Below are 21,199 nucleotides of genomic sequence, written 5' to 3'. Positions count from 1 at the left end.
AGAACTTTTTCAAAAGCAGATAGTATTGACATTTTCTAGATAAAAAAACAAAACAAAACACAAAAATTATTTGATGATGGCTGTAGTAAGCACTAGCACTGGGACTTATACCCAGGCTTTCATAATTTTTTCTTTCTCTTTTAAAAAAAAATTAATGGCATTTTATTTTTCCAAATATATTCAGATAGTTTTCAACATTAACTTTTGCAAAATCTTATGTTCCAAATTTTTCTCCGTCTCTTCTCCTTTTCCTTCTCTCCAAGACAGCATGCATTTTGATTTGGTTAAATGCATGCAATTCTTCTAAAGGTATTTCCCTGTTCGTCATGCTGAGCAAAAAAAAAAAAAAAAAAAAAAATCAAAAGGGAAAGAAAACATGAAAAAGGGAGAAAAAACAAGCAAACAAAGCAAAGCAAAAATGGTGAAAATACTATACTTTAATCCACATTCAATCTCCATTGTTCCCTCTCTGAATGAAGATGGCATTTTCCATCCCAAGTCTATTGGAATTGCCTTGAATCACCTCATTGTTGAAAAGAGCCAAGACTATCATAGTTGAGCATTACTTAATCTTGCTCTATGTACAATGTTCTCTTGGTTCCACTCACTTCACTTAGCATCAGTTCATGTAATTGTCTCCCGCCTTTCTGAAATCATCCTGCTGATCATTTCTTATAGAACAATAATATTCCATAACATTCAGGTACCATAACTTACTCAGCCATTCTCCAACTAAGGGATATACACTCAATTTCCAGTTCCTAGCCACTATAAAAAGGGTGGATAACAAACATTTTTGCACATGTGGGTGCTTTTCTCTTCTTTATGATCTCTTTGGAATATAGACCCAGTAGTAACAGTGATGGATCAAAGGTATGCACAGTTTGATAGCCTTTTGGACAAAGTTCCAGATTGCTCTCCAGAATGGTTGGATCATTTCACAACTCTACCAACAATGCCTATGTGTCCCAGTTTTCCCATGTTCCCAACATTCATCATTATAATCCCCCCCCCCCCTGAGGCTGGGGTTAAGTGACTTGCCCAGGGTCACACAGCTAGGAAGTGTTAAGTGTCAGAGATCACATTTGAACTTGGGTCCTCCTGAATTCAAGGGTGGTGCTCTATCCACTGCACCACCTAGCTGCCCCATAATTATTTTTTCTTGTCATTTTAGCCAATCTGAGAGGTGTGAAGTATAGTACCTCAGAGTACTTAATTTGCATTTCTCTAATCAATAATTTAATATGACTAGAAGTGCCTTTAATTTATTTGTTCATTATCAAAATTTTCATATCCTTTGACCATTTACCAATTGGGAAATAGCTTGTATTATTATAAATTTGAGTCAATTCTCTATGTTTTAGAAATGACGCTTTTATCAGAAACACTTGACTGTAAAAAATTTCCCCAGTTTTCTGCTTCCTTTCTAATCTTAGCTTTTTAGTTTAATTTACTCAAAATTATCCATTTTGTATTTTATAATGTTCTCTAGTTGTTCTTTGGCCATAAATTCCTCCCTTCTCTACAGATCTGAGAGACAGACTATCCCTTGTTTTCCTAATTTGCTTATAGTATCACCCTTTTTGAATCCATTTCAACCTTATCTTGGTGTGAGATGTTGGTCAATGCCTTGTTTCTGCCATACCACTTTCCAGCTTTTCCAGCAATTTTTGTCATATAATGAGTTCTTATCCCAAAAGCTGAAATCTTTGGATTTATTAAACACTAGATTACTGTAGTCATTGAGTATTGTATCTTATGAACCTAATCTATTCCACTTATTCACTGCTCATTCTTAGCCAGTACCAAATTATTTTTATGACTGCTGCTTTGTAATATAGTTTTAGATCTGTTACAGGTAGGCCACTTTCCTTTGCTTTTTTTCCCCCTAATAATTCTCTTGAAATTCTTGACCTTTTGTTCTTCCAGATAAATTTTGTTATTATTTTTTTCTAGCTCTATAAAATAATTTCTTGGCACTGTGATTGATATAGTACTGAATAAGTAGATATATTTAGGTAGAATTATCATTTTTATTATATTAGCTTGGCCTACCACTGAGCAACAAGTTACAAAAATTGCAGGAAGAAAAACATTTTAAGAGATTCTAGTCAGCCTGCAAGCTCTTCAATCATGCACCATTCTTTTGTATCCTTAACAGGATTTAGCACACTTCTACGCCGGAGAAAGCCACTTAAATATTTATCATTTATAAAACATGCCTGCTAAATTTCCCTAATGAGTTATGATAATTTTCATTTTCTTCTTTATGGAAATGGCTCACAAACCTGTATGTCCAGAACCAGCCTCTAGCTTGATCGTCTAGTCTCATTTGAACTGAAATGGATATCCTTGAGGCATCTCCAACTCAATGTGTCCACCACAGAACTCATCACTTTTCCCAAACCCACCTCTTCTTCCCAACTTTCCCATTTCTGTTAAAGATATCACTGTCCTTCCAATCACCTAGAGTCATCCTCAACTGGATTCTCCCTCAACTCCACATATCCAATCAGGCCAAATCTTACCATTTCCAATTCTACATTCATCCCCTTCCCTCTGTTCACTGCCTTCAACTGAACTAATGCATGTCCAGCATCCTTGGATGTTTGCTTGCAGCCCAGATAAATTATTATATTACTCAAGTCAGTTTGTTAAATGTCTATATGTATCACTCTTAACTATTTCAGAGTTCAAGAATGTTTTGTGGGGCACAATGGTGCAAAGGAAGACATACTTGCCAGTACCCATCTTATAGTGAAACAACCAAAAGGTGCTAAATATCAGGCCTCACAGAAATGGGGATTACCTGCAGTGTCTATGTCATGGGTATTGGAGACTGCTATACAGTGGAAGAGAGCAGATGAATGCAAGTTTCTGATTGGAAAGCTACCCAAACAAGGTTGCCAATTTGACTTTGTTTTGTTATGAATATTTCTATCACTAATTGACGCATAATCATAGGCATAAAGCTGAAAGAGACATTAGTGCTCTTCCAGTCCAACTCTTTTATTTTACAATGAAGTAACTGATTCACTTCTGTTAGAGGAAAATACCAGGGTGTGAAAGATACCAAATTGTACTAAATATCCTCCTAAGGGAAGAAATTTCATTTTCACTTTTATAGTTTGAGCAGTCATATTTTTTATTAAAGTCATATAAACTACTGTTCTGTATTATCTTTGGGGGATGGCAAAAGGAATAAGTGGTGCTTGTACAGATAGATGACATTTAATTTTCATCATTTGTAAATGTTGCCTGACTGTACCCCAGGGATGAGCAACTTCAGACTTTTTTCATAATCTCAAAAAAAATTTAAAACATGTAAACTAGAAGAAAAAATAGGAGATAAAACATGAAGATCTAGATTGTTAGTAGTGTTGGTATCTTTTTTGTGTGTTGTTGAACTTCTACAAAACTGTATGTAACTAAAATGAGGCAAGAATTCTCTATAGCAATAAATATGCTGTTCCAGGACAATCTTATAAGAAATTAAAGAAATTTGAATGCTCCAAAATTATAATGACCATTTGAAGGTAAGCTTTCTTGGGGTTATGGTCTGTTTCTGCTTTGTATTCCTAATGCTTAGCAGAATGCCTGGAACATAGTAAATGTTTAATGTTTCTTAATTTAATTAATTGACCAGTTAGAACTTGTGAAACAGAAGTAACACTTCTGGTTATATTGGTCAGGCTATACTCTCAGAGTCAGAGTTCTCTCCATCTCCTCCTAAAGGCTGCCCTCCTGGGGGCTCCTAGATGCCATACTAAAAGATCAGGGCCATCACCCACCCAGTCCAAGGCAAGTCCAGTGCTGCTGCCTTTTAGGAGCCTATTCTCTTCTGTGGACCCTGGCTGTATTACCTTGGGGCCTTCCCATCATACCTGATGCCACTCTGCTATCTTTCTTTTCAAGGGGCTGACACTTCTTCCTGTTGTCTGCGTGGTGATTGAAATGTTTGTTCATAAAAACTATGAATGAAAACACCAGTTCTCTTTTAAGCCCTATGAGCTTAAAAGTTCTCTCAAAATACTTTTATGAGCCCAGAATCTGCTTCAGAAAGGTGGTGGTGGTTGTTTGTCCTTGTTCTCAAAGAGGACCATGACATCAGGGAAGTGATGTCATGACAGCAACTGAATTGGATTTAAGTGAAGGAAAGTGCCTCACTTTCCCTGTCAGAGATATCTAAGTCCAGTGGTAGGATATAGATCAGAATGACTGGAGATGGCCTTGGATGGGGTGGGAGACGTGGGCCTTTATGAGATCTTCAACTTAGCTCTTCATCTAAGGTCTTAGTTTGACTGAGGCCACACCCATTCACTGATTAAGGAAAGATAGCAATTGAGGCAAAGAATCTCTTCTTTCACTTAGTCCAGTAAACATATAAATAAATAAATGATTCTGGAAGGGGAAGATCCTCACGGTTTCTGGCCAAAGCAGAAAAGATTACTCTTTACACTTAATCTGAGTCAATCAGGACCTAAACAGTAAGTGACCAAATGGGCTTTATTAAATTTTCATTTCACAAATCATTGAAACTCACTAGCTGTATGAGGCTATTCTGATTAGAATTCTGATTCTAATTATTCTGATTAATATTAAAGTAAGGACCTGGGTTCAAATCCCTTACTTTACAACTTATTATCTGTGTATCCTTCAGAAAGTCAGTCTACCTTTCCGAACCTCATTTTTTTTCAAGAGTAGAATGAGGTAGTTTAACAAGATGACCTTAAAGATAGAATTAATTTCTAAATCCCATTAATTCATATTTATTTAGCATTTTCACAAGAGATTTTCTTATAACAATTTGAAAGGGGGAGAAGTATCACCTTAATTTTTACAAGTAAGGAAATGTAAGTGTATGTAAGCTGCATAAATACCAATAGCATTTTATTCAGCAATATTAGAATACTGTTCTCCAAAAGAAGTTTAGAAAATTTGTCACTAAACTAGTCCTTTTTTTCCCAGAGTGATACTACTTTAAACAAAGAGAAAAAGATTCTTCACAAGACAGCCCAAGATGAGCAATTATACTTCATCAACCTTCTACGATGTTTTTAATAAAAGTTTCTTCTTTTGATAACATAGTTCCATAAAAGTAATGATGAAGCCTGTATGGCACAATGTATAGTTTATACATGATGTTATAGGCAATGCCTTTCTTGTGATCCTGATTAAAGATAAAGTACTTAGTTACGGTCAACATCTATTTCCTAAACTTAGTTGTTTCTATTTTGCTTTTTTTGATCCTTCTGTATTCATAGGATCAGAGATCCCAGTTTCTATAATTGTTTTAGCATTCTATGTAGTAGGCTACTATACAAACAAAATTTTCAGTTTGATTTTTGATAATATATTTACTTGACAATTGTCCACATATAAATTTCTCTGTTTACAATATGATACCTTGTAGCATTTTTACAATTCTATGTAGAAGAGTCATAATAGCCTTTTTTTCTGTCTTCCCAAACTCAACTGGAAGACAGAGATTACATTTCTGCCAAATCTAATTGTTCTTTATGTGATGAAAATTTCTAGAAACATTTGTTGGCTTCTTGGGGCTTTATGATCCATTGCTTATTGTTACCTGTTGCTATTGGAGAATAAGAAAACATATACACGTAGGCAAAAAAAAAAGTGAGATTTGTAAGTTAATTTTTGCTGTGATGTTTGTTTTTATACTTTACAACCTTGTAGGTTGGTTTTTTCCTTCTCACTTTTGTTCAAGAATACTTGTTCTGATTGATACTAAGAACTACCACCTGAAACAAAATAGTCTCAAGTTACCAAATTATTGTCGATACCCAATGCTGCTGCTGCATTCCTGTGATTTATAGTTTTTCAGATAACACATTCTATCCTTATAGTAAGAATGAAATTAATTTCAGTGAGGAACCATAACAATGGTCTAAAAGAAGCCAGCTGTACCATTCTACTGGATTTTAAACTGTATTCATACATGGACTGAATAAAGTTTTATTTAACTTCATTATGTTGCTTTGGATAATTATTTTGTCTAAATCCTCCATTTAGCTACCAAAAAGAGATTTTCCTAAAGCAAAAGTCCAATAATGTCACTGCCCTATTCAGTAAATTCCACTTTCTCATTACTTCTAGTAACAAATACAAAATGTTCAATATTCAAAGTCCTTTCATTCAAACCTAACCTGCTCCTATCTTTTCTGTCTTCTTGTACCTTAATCCTTTTGATTCAGTGACACTGGCTTCTTTGCTGTTCTTGAAAATTCCATCTCTTGGCTTCAGACTTTTTCTTTGGCTATCTCCCAATGCCTGGAATACTGTCCATCTGTATCCTGGTTTCTTTCAAATCCCAACTAATATAACATCTTCAGGAAGCCTTTCCTAATCCCTCAATTCTATCATCTTTTTTTAGAATTCCTACTTTTCACTATGTTTAGGTTATTTATGCATATTTGTTGACTTCATTGGATTGTGAGCTTTTTTTCTATTTTTAAAAAATGGCATAGTCAATTCATTGGTCTGCTCTTATTTTATTGATGTAGGCATTTAGAGATAGAAATTTTGCTTTGATTACTGCTTTTGCTACATCCTATAGGTTTTGATGTTCCATTATTGTCATCTTTAAGAAATTTTTTTTAATTGGTCTCTTCTGTAGGAACCTTCATTAGTATTTTTTTTCAATTAAAGCTTTTTATTTTCAAATATATACATGGATAATTTTTAACATTCATCCCTACAAAACTCTGCTTTAATTTTTTCCCTCCCTTTCCCCATCCCCTCCTCCAGCTGGCAAGTGATCCAATATATGTTGAACATGTGCAATTTCTCTTTACATATTTCCACAAATATCATGCTGCTCCAGAAAAATCAGATCAAAAAGGAAAAAAAAGAAAAAAATGCAAGCAAACAAAAAGATTAAAAATACTATGTTGTGGTCCACATTCAGTTCTACTGTCCTCTCTCTGGGTGCAGATGGCTTTATTACAGGATCATTGGAATTGGTCTGAGTCACTTCATTGTTGTTGAAAAGAGAAATTCCATCAGAATTGACCATTGTATAATCTTGCTGTTGCTGTATACAATCTCCTGGTTCTGCTCATTTTACTTAGAATAAGTTCATGTAAAGTCTCTCTAGGTCTCTCTGAAATCATCCTGCTGATCATTTCTTATAGAACAATAATATTCTATAATATTCATATACCATAACTTGTTCAACCATTCTCCAATTGATGGGCATCCACTCAGTTTCCAGTTTTTTGCCACTATAAAAAGGGCTGCCAGAAACATTTTGGTAATGGGGGGTCCCTTTCCCTCCTTTATGATCTCTTTAGGATACAAGCCCAGTAAAAACATTACTGGAAAAGTATTGTTTAAATAATGTATTATTTAGCTCACTCAGTATTTTAAGATTAGGTTATTTAATCTTGAATTAATTTTAAATTAATTCCCTTAAATATAATTTTATTGCATGGTGAACTAAAAATCATTCTATATTTCTGCAACTACAAAATTTTTGTGTCTTAATATAGTCAGTTTTTATAAAGATACTATGTACCAATTAGAAAAAGCTTTATTCCTTTCTATTCCCATTTTTAAAAAAAATTTTTAAATCAATTTTATAACATTTTTTGACAGTACATATGCATGGGTAATTTTTTACAACATTATCCCTTGCACTCACTTCTGTTCCAAATTTTCCCCTCCTTACCTCCACCCTCTTCCCTAGATGGCAGGCACTTTCATACATGTTAAATATGTTATAGTATATCCTAGATACAATATATGTGTGCAGAACTGAATTTCTTGTTGCACAGGAAGAATTGTATTCAGAAGGTAAAAATAACCTGGGAAGATAAACAAAAATGCAGTTTACACTCATTTCCCAGTATTCCTTCTCTGAGTGTAGCTGATTCTGTCCATCATTAATCAATTGGAACTGAATTAGATCTTCTCTTGTTGAATATATCCACTTCCATCAGAATACTCTCATACTGTATTGTTGGAAGTGTAAAATGATCTCCTGGTTTCCCATCTTCTTTAGATACCTATCATATCTAGTTTATCTAAGATTCATGTCTAATTTCTTTTCGTTATATTTATCTGGTTTTGAGAGAGAAAAATCTGTTTCCATCTGCAATTAAGCTTTTTCTTTAAAAATTTGAATTACATATCATTTGAAGTATATAGATCTAGTATTGATATTACTATGGCATCTTCTGTTTTTATCTTTTAACTTTTTCTGAGATCATGAAGTTACTCTTGCTTTTTTTTAATCAGCTGAAGCTATTCCAGCTTTTATTTTTACTCCATTTGTATCATTTTAAAATTTGTTTTTTATAAACAACATATTGTCAGCTTCTGTTTTTTAATCCATTCTGCTATTCATTTCGATTTTATGGGTGTGTACATTCTATTAACATTCAAAATTATAATTACTACTTGTGCATTTCCTTCCATTCTATTTTTGTCACCATTTATCCTTCTCTCCTTTCACCTTATCCCCCCCTCAAATGTATAAATTATCTCCAATCACTATCTTTCTAATCCACACTTCTAAGAACCCTTCCCTTATTCTCTCCCTTTACTCTTTTTCCTAATTCTACCCACCCTTCTAAGAGTCTCTTCCTAGTCCTATTCCCTAACCTATTTCTCTGTAAATTAAGACTTTTGTCCTCTTCTAGATGTGTATTATTTTCTCTTTAACCTAATTCTGATGAGATTAAGATTCTAGCACCCCAGTCCCACTTCAACTTACAGTATTGCAATTCTTCCATTCATTCCTCATCTATATGAGATTTTTGCTTTTTCCTCTTCCCTACCCAATTTTATTTTTTTTAGGATCATCCCATCATACTCAACTCTATGTCAAGCTATCTATGTATGCTCTTTCAAATTATTCAAATAATAACATGCTTTTAAAAAAAACTTTCCCAGTTACATGTAGAGTTAACTTTTTTTTTTTATAAATTTGGGGCTATATTTTCTCTATCCCTCCCTGAAATAGTAAGCAATTTGTTATGTCATGTATGTTCAGTTATACAAAACATTATTACTATATTAGTCATAGTGTGAAAAACGACACAGACCCAAACAGAAAAATAAAATAAAATAAAATGAAGTATGCTTCAACCTGCATTTAAACTCATCAGTTCTTTCTCTGGAAATGGATACAATTTTTCATTATAAGACCTTTGGAATTGTCCTGGATCACTGTATTGCTGAGAATGGCTAAGTCATTAACAATTAATCATCTACAGTATTGCTATTACTGTATACAATTTTTATCTGATATTCATTTTATTTCATATCACTTCATATAAGTCTTTCCAGGTTCTTCTGAAATCCTGCTCAAATCACAACATTCTTAAGTTACACATGTCTTCCCATATAAGATTTTGACCTTGTCTTTTATAATTGATCTTTAATGCTTACTCTATTGTTTCTCCTAAATCTAATAGGTAAAATTTTCCATTTAGTTTTAATCTTTTCTCCACAAATACCTAAAAGTTCTTTTTGTTCATTAAATATTCAATTTTTTTTCTATTCAGGAAAATAGTTTTGTTGGGTGTTTTTTTTGTTTTTGGTTGTTAACTCAGCTCCTTACCTCTTCAGAATATATTGCTCCATGACCTTCAATCTTCAAATCCACAGTATTTAAATCATTTTCTTTTACTTGCTTGTAATATTTTCTCCTTGACCTGGGAGCTTCAAAACTTAGTATGGTATTCTTGCAAGTTATTTTGGGATCTGTTTCAGATGGTAATCTATAGATTTTTCTATTTGTCTTACCATTTCCTTTTAAAATTACGGGACAATTTTCCTTAATCTCTTATTTTCTGATCATAACTTTCAGGGAGTACACAATTTTTACAGTATCTGTGTTTTCCAGGTCAGTTTTTCTAATGAAATGTTTCACAATTTCTTCTATTTTTTCATTCTTATTTTTATTAGTTTCATTATTATTGGCTAATAAGTATATTAGTTTCATTATTCCTTGGTGTCTTAATGAAGGCATTAGCTTCTCTTCATCCAATTCTAAGGAGTTATTTTCTACCCTAAACAGTTGGATCTTTTTTTTTTTTTTCCAATTGGTTGAATTGTTATTAATTTTCTTGCATTACCTTCCCCCCCCCTTATTTTTCTTTAACTTCTCTTGATTTTTAAAATCCTTTTTAAACTCTTCCAAAAACTTTTTGGGCTGGAATCATTTTACTTTTTACTTTGAGATAGAAGCTATTTTAATTTTATTATTCTGAGTTTGAATCTAGATCTTCCCTGTCACCATAGTAACTGTGTATGGTTGAGTTCTCTTTTGTTTACTCATTTTATAATTGGTGTTTTTGGTGGTGATGGTGAGTTTTTTTGTTGGGGTTTCGTGGGGTTTTTAGTGGCTTATTCTCTGTCTGCTTTTTGCTGGGCTCTAGTCCCCAGGTGTGGAATAATATTTCAGTTTTCAGGTTTTTTGTGCTGTTTTTTTCTGAGCTCTATCCAGAGGCCTAACTTCAGGTATTTCTCTCAGGCTCTGAGTCACAACCAGATCCCTCTGCAACACTGTCACCTCAATCACTCTTGTTCCCTGTGATCCTTTCTGTAATTGGAAGCCTCAGCTCACCTCTCTGCCCTGAACCAAAACCAGAGACTGTGCAAGTATCCACAGCTAGCAGGCTCCTTGCCCTCTGAGACTACTCACCGGATAGATTCATTCTTCTTCAGCCATAGCTACAGCCCAAGGTTGCATCAGATGAGTGCACCCGTATCCAGCATCTAGCATGGGTAGCTTCCCAGGCTCTAATGGTATCAAACCCAAGGCTGTCTGGAGTGAAAATTCCAGAAGCTGCCTAGAGGTTTGTTGTTGATTCCCTTGTATCTGCCTAGAGGTATTTGCACTTCAATCCAGTCAAATTATTGCTCCAGGAGATCTTGAAGAACTATCTCTGACATTATTTTACTCAGATGGACTATTGCTTTGCCCGTCTTTAAATTATTTCTGCCACTCAAAATGCTTTATATTTTTTTGTAGGGAGATTTAGGAGAGTCAAGTAATTTCCTGCCTTATTCCATCATCTTCACAGAATTTCCCTCTTTGGTTTTTAGAATTTTGAACTTTGAGTTCTTCTAGAAATTTTATATATATATATACACACATATATATATATATATACATACATATATATATACATATATATATATATTATGTATAATTAGTTCCTTGGTTAAATTATTATTTTATTTGCTCTTTCAGTCTACTTCGTGACTCTAAACTTTATATCAGTACTGAGCTCTACACACTGGGAAGAATATTTAGGCTGAGCTTCTGTCCTTACATCTTTCTGCTGATGTCCCAGCTCCAGGTGGGGGCCTGCAAGTTTTCAATACTCTCACAGTAGTGTGATCCAGGGGTGGATCCGTTCACTGCCTTCTTTATCTAAACTCAACAGTTAAGTCCAGACTCAGGTTTGCTTGTCAATTAGCTTGCTTCTGGTTAAGATTTTCAACAGATTTTGTTTAACTCAGCCACTAACGACTTGCTGAGACGCTATGCAGATTTAGAGATACTAAGGCCCATGCTCCTGTTTTTCTCTGACCCAGAACCCGGTAGTGGATAACAATTCACCAGTGCTTACACAAGGTTTCTTTTTGTTCCGTGTTTCTTGCCCAATTGCTTTGTCTTGGCCTCTTTGAGTCCCTAGATGTTGGAATGCTCCTCTATGTGAGCTCATGGCATCCTCATTGTCTAGAAATCTATTTCCCAAAGCTTCTCTGATCCTGATAAATGACTTTGCTTTATTAGGTCAGGTACATTTTTTAGTTCTTCCTCAAGGAGCTATGGTGGGCAAGTGATACTTTTAAAAGTTTTTTTTTCAACTCTACCACCTTGACTCTGCTCTCTCTGAACGGCTACTTATAATAGCCAGCATTTGTATAGTTATATACAGAAACATATAGTCACATTAGATTCAAAATAATCTTCTTAGGTAGGTCCTATTGTTCCCACCCCTCCCCCCATTTTAGAGGATGAAACTTAGGATCATAGGGGCTGTCACTTGTTCTGGGTCACATGGTGTCTCAGGCAAGATTCTCACCCATCTTCTTGATTCCAAGTCCTGTAATCTGTCCACTTCTGTGTCTTTTAAAACTAAAAAAACCTCATCACCTGTCTCTAAATTTCAAGTCCAGGCCCCCACTAGACTGTAGGTTCTCTTTGTCATAATTTTTTTTTTTAATTTGATTTATAAGGAAAACCAAGTAACTGGCTGGAGTTTTTCTTGTAGTATGGAATTTGGCTGAGACTTTCAATAATTCAAGATAATTAGGCAGAAATAAAAGATTTTCCTGATTCAGTTTTGAGATAATCATTTGCTAGTCATAACTTCTGCTCTCAGCATGTTGACCAATTTACTATTTGAAGTAATTTTATCTGTTGCCATGTCACCCTTTTCTTTAGCCCACTCTACATCTTCACTATCTTTGGGAAAAGTGTCAACAGCTTTTTGCTGTATCAGCCTCTGAACCACGAATTGCTCCAAGTGCACAAATCGGGCCAAGAGGCAGGCGTGATCGGCCTCCTGGGCAGGGGGCCTCGCCACCCCCAGTGAAAGGCAGAGGTTCCACACCCACGGGGGGGGGGGGGGGCAAGGTGAATGGCCAGGTCTCGGGGCTCCCACGAGAAGCCTGCGCCTGTAAGACTCACCAGGTCTGAGTCAGAGCGCCAGGCCCAGCACAAGAACGAGGCCCTCGCCTGCAGCAATGTCAAGTACTGGTCCACTCATCACACCGGTCCTGATGCCGGTAAAAGTCATCATCATTTTTTTCCCCACACAAAATTAATTATTCTGGGAAGGGGAGGGAGGAGGAGGAAGGATGCTCTGCACACCCACAACCCTATCCCCTTATTCCCCCCACCCCCACCTCCTGGAGCACAGTCTCTTCTTCCCGACTTAAATCTGATGCCTCGGTTTCCTCATCTGTAAGATGGCCCGAAGAGGGAAATGGCAAGCCATCCTGAAGGGGGAGAGAAACAACCATTCCCTCTCCTGAAGTTATGCTCCTGATCTGTGCTCCCTCGGAGTCCCAGCGCCCCCTGGGAAGGCACGTTCCCCCAGATCGGTTATCTTTCGGGGGTGCCAGAGCCTTCGATTCAATTAGAAATCCTGGTCAAAAAGCACCTCTTCAAAGTGCTGCCAATTCCAATAGGAGATCGGGGCTGAGGAGCCTGGGCGCCCCATCCCCCAGAGGTCTGTGCGCCTTCTACCCAACAATGACTTTCATTTTGCAACGAATGATTCGGGAAAGAGTAAATTCGCTTTTAGACCTGCGACCATCGAAGGACCCTTTCAGGGCTCTCAAAGCCACTAACTTCGGGCCCACCGGGAGCAGCGGGGGTCCAAACCTCCTCAGTCCCTGCCCAGAAAACCTCAAACCGGCCACAACTAAGCGACACCGCAAGGAGAGAAGGGCACAGCTTTGGCAAAACCAAGTCAGACCCTCCTCCCGCTCTCCCCCACGCTCCGGGGCCTTCAACAGGCGCCGCCTCGTCCGGCCACGGTCAGGGTCCCGCCGGCCGCGAGGGCTCGCTCTGCGGGGCTCCTGACCCCGCTGCCTCGCCACAATCCGGGCCAGGCAAACCTCCGGGGTTAGGTTTAGGAAAAACAACATCGGAGACTAGGGAGGGGCCGAAGCAGGAGCCTAAATCCGGGCCTTTTCCTCTCCCCGGAAGTGAGGAATCGAGCCACTTCCGCCCGGTGGGAAAACACGAGAGCTGGCAAATAAATTTAGCTGAGCAGCGGAGGGAATCTTCCTCTTCCTCTTCCTCAGCACACGCCTCCTCCTGCGTCACTTCCGCCACCTGACGGAAGAGGAAGCCCTCAGAGTGGCGCGAAACTCGGCCCCGGGACTCCGAGGTTGCTCGCGTCCCTTCCCCCTCACGTCCCAGTCGCGCGCTGGGTTTTTCCGCACGCCTCATCGGCTGCCTCACCCCCGAGCCTCGTTCTGGTCTGCAGCCACCGCCGCCGCCGCCTCAGGACGTCGGCGCCCCGGGGTGGTGAGTGAGAGCGGCGGGCGGCGTTGAGAGCGACCGTTGTGTGGCCGCTCTGAGCCCGAGAGGCAAGCGGGGCAGAGCCGCTGACTCGAGGGGTTGCGGACGGACGGCGGGGCGGGGCGGGCGCTGCCGTTGGTCTGCTGTCGCAGGAGCGGGGTTGGGGCCGGGCCGGGCGGGGAGACAGCTGGAGCTCGAACCCCCAGAGGCCTCCGCCGGCCCCGCCCCCTCCCGGCCGCCCGTGGCCGGCGCTTCCTCCTCCCCGAAGCAGTCTGTGATCCCTCCGCCTCCGCCTCCCTAGGTACACGATGTCCGAGAATGACAGAGAGCCGTACTACGTGAAGTTCGTGAAGGCGCCGGGGAACTCGGACTTCTTCTTCGCGGCCCTCGGGGTGAGTGTCTTGGGGGCCGGGGCGGGAACTCGGGGGCGGGCGGGGCGCGTCCTAGGAGATCCCGGGAGCTTGGAGCGGCTGGGCAGCCTCTGGTCCATTCTCCCCGTAGTCCATGAAGGAGTTCCAGTCGGAGGAGTACCTGCAGACCATCACGGAGCAGGAGGCGCTGGCCATTAGCCACAATGACCGCTCGCTCTACATCTGCGACCCCTTCAGCGGCCTCGTTTTTGATCATCTCAAAAAGGTGCTTGGTGCCCCGGGGTCCCCCGCTGTGGGGGAGGGGCCGCGAAGGGGAAGGAGCGGGAGGGCCGCCCGTGTCTCCTGAGTGACGCCTGCGTGTCCTCCCCAGCTTGGCTGCAGGATCGTGGGCCCGCAGGTGGTTATCTTCTGCATGCAGCACCAGCGGTGCGTCCCCAAAGCGGAGTACCCGGTGTATAACATGGTCATGGCCGATGTCACCATTTCGTGCACAAGCCTCGACAAAGAAACGAGGGTAAGAACGGGAACGTCAGTGTACCTTGTTATAGGAATCTCTGGCGAAGCGAGACTCCGAACCTTCTGAATCTGGTTTCCCATCCTGCAGACTGGAGGGCTGTGGTTTAGCAATATAAAAGGTTAAAAAGGTGATAGCGGAATACCCAGCACAAGTCATCCGAACCAAAGAGGTTTTGTGATAACACGGTCAATGCAATATAACCAAATCCCTGCGGGTTACTCTCATGCAAAAGTTGTGACCCCTTGGTCCACTCAACAGGACTTGCAGTTTGATACTCCTTAGCTTCTGCGCCTGATAACCCTTCAGATCATAGATGCCCAAGTCTTGCTCCAGCCACTGTAGCAAAGTGGCCACAAGTCCTCATTCAAAGCAGTGTTTCTCTCCTTATGATATGGTTCTAAATACTCTGAAAATTTGGTTAGAGGTAGGATTTTTAATGGGGAAAAAAAAGACTTGTGAACTATGTCTTCTAATAGACCCTGTAATCATACAAAGAATGATTTTTCTTTGTAAATTGTTCATTTGAAAAACATTTTAACAGTTATGGTGATTAAATATGAACTTGTTGTGGATATAATGTAGTGGTTGCTGTAGAAAATTGATGATAGTGAGGATGACATACTTCTCTCTCCCTTTGGTCTCCAGAAAGAAGTTCACAAATATGTACAAATGATGGGTGGACGAGTTTGCAGAGACTTGAGTATATCAGTAACTCACCTTATTGCTGGAGAAGTCGGCAGCAAAAAATATTTAGTGGCTGCAAATCTAGGGAAACCTGTTATGCTTCCTTCTTGGGTACACGAGTTATGGAAGAAGTCACAAGAGAAGTAAGTTGTTTATTGTAAGACTTAGAAAATTACATATGAATCACATAAGCCAATCTGAAGGTTTCCTTGGAGAAAGTTTTGTGATTGTCTTCTCTCTTTAGTCACTCAACATCTTAGTTCAACACCCTTCTTTTTTCCAGACTCAAAAGGGTAAAAGTTTCTTAGGCACAGAATGTTGATGAGTGCCTGTGGTAGGCAGTATGATGTGGAAAAGAGGATTGAGTTTGGAGTCAGAGCACTTCGGCTCATTGGAATGTGTTTGAATGTCCAGCTAAAAAGTTCACCCCTCTGGGATTCCCATTTCCTCATAAATGAAGAGGTTTATTAGATGACATCTGAGGTCCCTGCTGTCTCTCCTTTTACTTTCCTTGGAATCACCATATTCCCAGAATTGCCCACATGTATATCAGGTTCAAAGAGGGTAGGCTATGTTGAGTATAAATTGCCATTAAGAATTAGCCAAAACATTCCTAATTGTTTGCAAAGCAGTGATTAAGTGAGAGATGTATGAAGGTAATTTCAAGCTTTTAAATTGAAACGTTTTAAAGTTAAATCTCTGGATAAAAACACTTAGTGTGAAATTTGGAATTTTGGGGTAGTATATTTAGAGAGAGGTTGTGAAGTGTAACAGTCACTTTTTTTTCCTAAGAAAATTTGGATTCAGATTTTTTTTTTTCTGAGTGTTTCTCAGTCATCTTATGACTTTGAATATGTTGCAGTAAATCTAAAACACTAGAAGAAAATAATGGATACAATATTAGTTGCTTCTAACAAGTAAAATTTTTCATAATATTTTGAGGATTTTTTTGTCTAATTTTTATTGTATAGCAACTGGTTTTCCTTCTGCTACTTTGATTTTCCCCAGATGTATGACAAAATTAACAGATGTAAATATGGAAGATTTCAAATGCCCTTTATTTTTCGGCTGTACTATCTGCGTGACTGGTTTATGCAGTTTGGATAGAAGGGAAGTTCAGCGACTTACTGTTGAGAATGGAGGTCGATATATGGGACAGCTGAAAATGAATGAATGCACACACCTCATTGTTCATGAACCAAAAGGTAAAAATGTTTCCAGAAAAATAACTTTTGTTACTGATGTCAGATTGAGGGTAGTTAGATAGTTCAGCGTAAAATGAGCTGGAGAAGGATATGGCAAACGCTCCAGCATCTTTGCCAACAAAACCCCGAGTGGAGTCATGAAGAGTCAGACGTGACTGAAAAATGACTAGATGATAACTGGTGTCTTTTTTGTTTGTTCCTTTGTTAAAATACCATATGGGTAATATGGTTTGCTTGGAAGTTTGCTTTGTAATAATACATTATCATGCTGCTGGTTATATTAAAAAAGAGTAGGTAGCATTTTTAGTCCTTTCCCAAATCTTATGGTTTTCTATATTATTAGCTAACGTTGTTTGTTTTTTAACTAAATTGACTAATTTTTGTTACTCCTGGCTAAACATTAGTTACTTTATCAAATTGGAGAATTAATTCTTGTTCTGTTTTAAGGGTCAGTCCAGTCACTGAATGATTGTGTTCTGTGTGCATGGGTACTTCCCAAGAATGATGAGCCAGGGACCAAAGGAAGTAGAGGATATGCTATTGACAGCAAAGAATGTAAAAAAACTTGATAGATAAGTTAACATAAAATAACTTGGACTCTAGTATGTTGCTAAAGAATAGCAGATTCTCATATTCGTGTCAGAATTGATAAAATAAATTTTTCTTTACCACACTTCCTACCAAGTAGATAGTGTAAATATTATCTGTGTTTTAGAGATGAAGATACTGAGGTTCAGGAAAGCTAAATGACTTACCTGCGGTCAGCACCAATAGTGAGCTCAGGTCACAGATTCTGAATCTACACCATGTCTTCTGACTCCTAATCCATGCTCTTTTCTTTCCCTGTGCTGCTTCTCACTAAGATAAAGACCTATATGTGGAATTCCCATAAATATCTTTCTGAGCTTTTCAATATCTGTACAAATAGACTTGAGAGGGGAACTTGCTACTGTGCTTCCTTTCTTATTATCTTTGCTTGTGTTTGCTGAACTGCCTCAATGGAAGAGATGTTCTTATTCAGGACCATGAATGTAAAACTAAGTCTGAAATGACTATAATACAGAGATTGTAATTAAATGATTTTTCAATTTACTAATGCTATAGGACATCTAAGAACTCCTGGTTTTCAAGAATATCTGACACCGAATCTAATTTGGCCACTTTATTCTTCCACTTGATCCCATTTTCTCTACAGTTATGGTGTGAAGTATATTTTATTAAAACACTTGGAGAAAAAAAAAGTTATGTGAAGAATTGATTCTAATTTGAATCAACTTGATATTAGAATAATTTTTGTTTTTAAAACAGTAAGTTACTTACAGTGTTAAAAATTATTGTCTCTGTGTCATAATATTTTCTGTTACTGTGATTTTAATTCAGTTTTTTTTATCCCCATGCTTGAGAATTTAAAAAGTTTTATAAAGGGAATTTTTAGTAGATTGTAATTTTTTTTCTTATATTATACTTGATAGGTCAGAAATATGAATGTGCCAAGAGATGGAATGTACATTGTGTGACAATCCAGTGGTTTTTTCACAGTATCGAGAAGGGCTTCTGTCAAGATGAAGCCAAGTACAAGATAGAGCCTAGATCAGAAATAAAGAGCGTACCAGGTACTTCTACTCCTACTGACCAGAATAGTGAAGCTAGTGGTAAGTTTCTAACCATAATTTTTTTTTTTTTCTTCTCTAACCATAATTTAATGAAGTAATTTTTTTTTCTCTGTACTGATTAGTTGAATGAAAAAATTTGTTTTAATTAGTTTTACTAAGATGTTTTTTTACTTAAAAATTCAATACATTATTCCATTTTCTTTCATTTATAATTGGATAGTAAAAAAAATAGGTTGTCAAAATTATAAAGGGCTTAGGTTTTTTGTTTTTGTGATATATGACAGCTAGGCTTATTATATCACTATTGATCCATGGAAAAGCTGAAGAAAACTGACAGAAATATAAAAAACAAATTCTTCAAATACTCAAAATTATTCCTGAATTTCATGTTTAATTTTCAATATTATTACATGTTATAGTTTGTTATCTTCATTTTTGTTGGTGTCATATTCAACTTTTCATGTTAAAACTTGTTTGATGGAGTGACATATCTTAAAAGTTGGAATTTTTTTAATTCCAAAATATTCTAAGCCCTTAAATCTAGCACTTAGAAGATTTGCCTTTGTGGGGGAAGGGAGAGGATTTTCTATTAGAGCATGAAAGAATTCTAATAATGTCTTTTAAATGAAATTAGCTTTCTGTAGTATAACACATTTAGTTTTTTTTTCCCTTTTCATATTTTGTCTTCTAGCTAAAATGCTGAATCTTATTGAAAAGTAAAAATCCTTTTCGATTGCAAAATCAAGTTCAGTGGGGGAAAAACATAATCAGTGAGGACCTGATTTATTTATCTTCATTTATGAATGCTTGTCTTCATTACATTTTGATATGTAGGTCGTACTCTTTCAGATGTCAGTCACATATCTAACATCAATTCAAGTTGCATTAATGAGTCTACACATAACTCAGTTATGAACAACAAATTGGGATCTCTTCTTGAAAATCTACAAAATCTGGATATCAGCGCATTTCAAGCACCTGAGGATTTACTAGATGGCTGTCGTGTATGTTTGTAAATTAACTCTTATGATACTTAATGCATTTTAATTAATTAGCCTTATATTTGTGGCCTTTGCATCCAATCAGCAAGTATTATTTAATTACTATGTCCCATATACTGCAGTTAAGTGTTGAGGATCCAAAGGAAGACAAAAACAGTCTGTACCTAAAGAGTTCACAATTTAATGCAGGAAACAACATACAAACAATTCTCTACAAAGAAGATACAAATGTACTATAAAGTGGAGGATCAGAATGGAGACAGAAAAGTTCTTTTGCAGAAAATGGGGTTTGAAATAAATGTGGAATCTGGGGATTAGAAATCAGGAAGGAGAGAATTCCAGGCATATATTCTCATTGAAAAAGTATCATAGGGCAGCTAGGTGGTACAGTGAATAGAGTACCAGTCCTTCTGAAGTCAGGAAGACCTGAGTTCAAATCTGGCCTTAGACACTTAATATGTCCTAGCTGTGTGACCCTGGGCAAGTCACTTAATCTCAGTTGCCTCAGCACCCAAAAATAAATAAATAAATAAAGTATAGACTGTGTCAGGAGATGGCAATGCCCTATGTGAAGAGCAGCAAAAAGTCCAGTGATGCTTATTCCTAGAGTACGTGATGGAGGAGAATGAAATGTAAGAACAAGGATACTTTGTAAATGGCTTTAAAAAGACAGAGGATTTGATATTTAATCCTGGGTTAGTAGGAAGATATTGGAATATATCAAGAAGGATCATGATATGGGCAGACTTGTGTTTTAGAAAGATCATTTTGGCAGCCAAGCAAAAAAATGAATGGGGATAAGAATAGGCAGTGACTTGAGGCAGAAAGATGAATCTGCAAGCTTGCTGTCAAAGTCTCTGCATGAGCAGAGAGAAGAAGAGGACGGATGTGAGAGAGAGATTATTTGGTACAAAATAGTAGGACTTGACAACAAGTTGGTTATGTATAGTGAATTCAAGTAAGAAGCTAAGTGACTGAGAAAGTAGTAGAATCATTCATAGTAATTGGCAAGTTTGGATGAGGGGAAGGTTTTTTTGGGGGGAGGGGGATTACTGTGTTGTGTTCTAGACATGTAGAATTTAAGTTTTTTGTGTAGCATCTAGTTCAAGCTGATAATTCTAGCTTGAATTTAGAGCTAGATGAATAGATCTAAAAAAAATTAGAGTTGAATGAATAAGAATTAATGATACCATTGAGTGAAGAGAGCCCAGGACAGAAATTTGGAGAATACCTGTAGTTAGTGGGCGTAATCTGGATGTAGAGTCAGGAGGTGGGAGGAAAATGAGAGAGAGAGGAGTATGATAAAAACCTTCAGAAGATAAAAGTATGCAGAAAAAGAGGGTGATCAGCAGTGACAGAAGCACAGAGAGGGCAAGAAAGATAAGGATTAAGATGACCATACCTATCTATCTACCTCCTTTGCTGGATCTTTTTCCAGATTAGTCCTCCAATTGTAGATTTCGCAAGATTCTGTTCTGGATCTTTTATTCTTTTCTATACTACTTCACTTGGTGATCTCATCAGTTCCTATAGATTTAATTACCATCTTTATGCTGATGATTCTTAAATTCTCTTGCTCCCTCCTTCCCTTTCCTGCTGATTTCATCTTTGCTTCCTCTCCTAAATATGCCTCCCCTTCTTGGCATTTATTACCCCTCCCCCCATATAGATTCTCATTACTTCTGAACTATTACAGTAACTGTATTACAGTAACTGCTACAGGTTTTGTCTGCTTTGAGTCTCTGCCTATTCCAAACTACTAAAGTGATTTTTCAGTTCAGAAGTACAGAT

General features: G+C 37.7%; 2 protein-coding genes across 5 annotated transcripts in view; both read left to right on the top strand.

Annotated features, from left to right (window-relative positions):
• Positions 1-5,989, top strand: part of LOC141544729 (DNA topoisomerase 2-binding protein 1-like) — a 28,172-nt gene extending 22,183 nt beyond the window's left edge. For 2 of the 3 annotated variants that reach the window (XM_074271209.1, XM_074271207.1), the window contains exons 13-14: positions 2,691-2,902; positions 4,969-5,989. In XM_074271209.1, coding sequence (XP_074127310.1) covers positions 2,691-2,902; positions 4,969-4,973 — 217 coding nt within the window. In that variant the 3' untranslated portion in view covers positions 4,974-5,989. The remainder of the gene's footprint in view (positions 1-2,690; positions 2,903-4,968) is intronic. The other variant, XM_074271208.1, reaches the window with a different exon arrangement.
• Positions 5,990-13,832: 7,843 nt separating this feature from the next.
• The window catches only part of TOPBP1 (DNA topoisomerase II binding protein 1), a 42,346-nt gene continuing 34,979 nt past the window's right edge, over positions 13,833-21,199 (top strand). The window contains exons 1-8 of one of the 2 annotated variants that reach the window (XM_074271187.1): positions 13,833-14,023; positions 14,319-14,409; positions 14,519-14,653; positions 14,759-14,902; positions 15,551-15,732; positions 16,598-16,794; positions 18,267-18,446; positions 19,257-19,411. In XM_074271187.1, coding sequence (XP_074127288.1) covers positions 14,326-14,409; positions 14,519-14,653; positions 14,759-14,902; positions 15,551-15,732; positions 16,598-16,794; positions 18,267-18,446; positions 19,257-19,411 — 1,077 coding nt within the window. In that variant the 5' untranslated portion in view covers positions 13,833-14,023; positions 14,319-14,325. Of the gene's footprint in view, positions 14,024-14,318; positions 14,410-14,518; positions 14,654-14,758; positions 14,903-15,550; positions 15,733-16,597; positions 16,795-18,266; positions 18,447-19,241; positions 19,412-21,199 lie in introns of both variants that reach the window. The other variant, XM_074271186.1, reaches the window with a different exon arrangement.

Source organism: Sminthopsis crassicaudata, chromosome 5, assembly GCF_048593235.1.
Source record: "Sminthopsis crassicaudata isolate SCR6 chromosome 5, ASM4859323v1, whole genome shotgun sequence".
Taxonomy (NCBI): Eukaryota; Metazoa; Chordata; class Mammalia; order Dasyuromorphia; family Dasyuridae; genus Sminthopsis; species Sminthopsis crassicaudata.
This window is presented reverse-complemented; position numbering and strand designations above follow the sequence as displayed.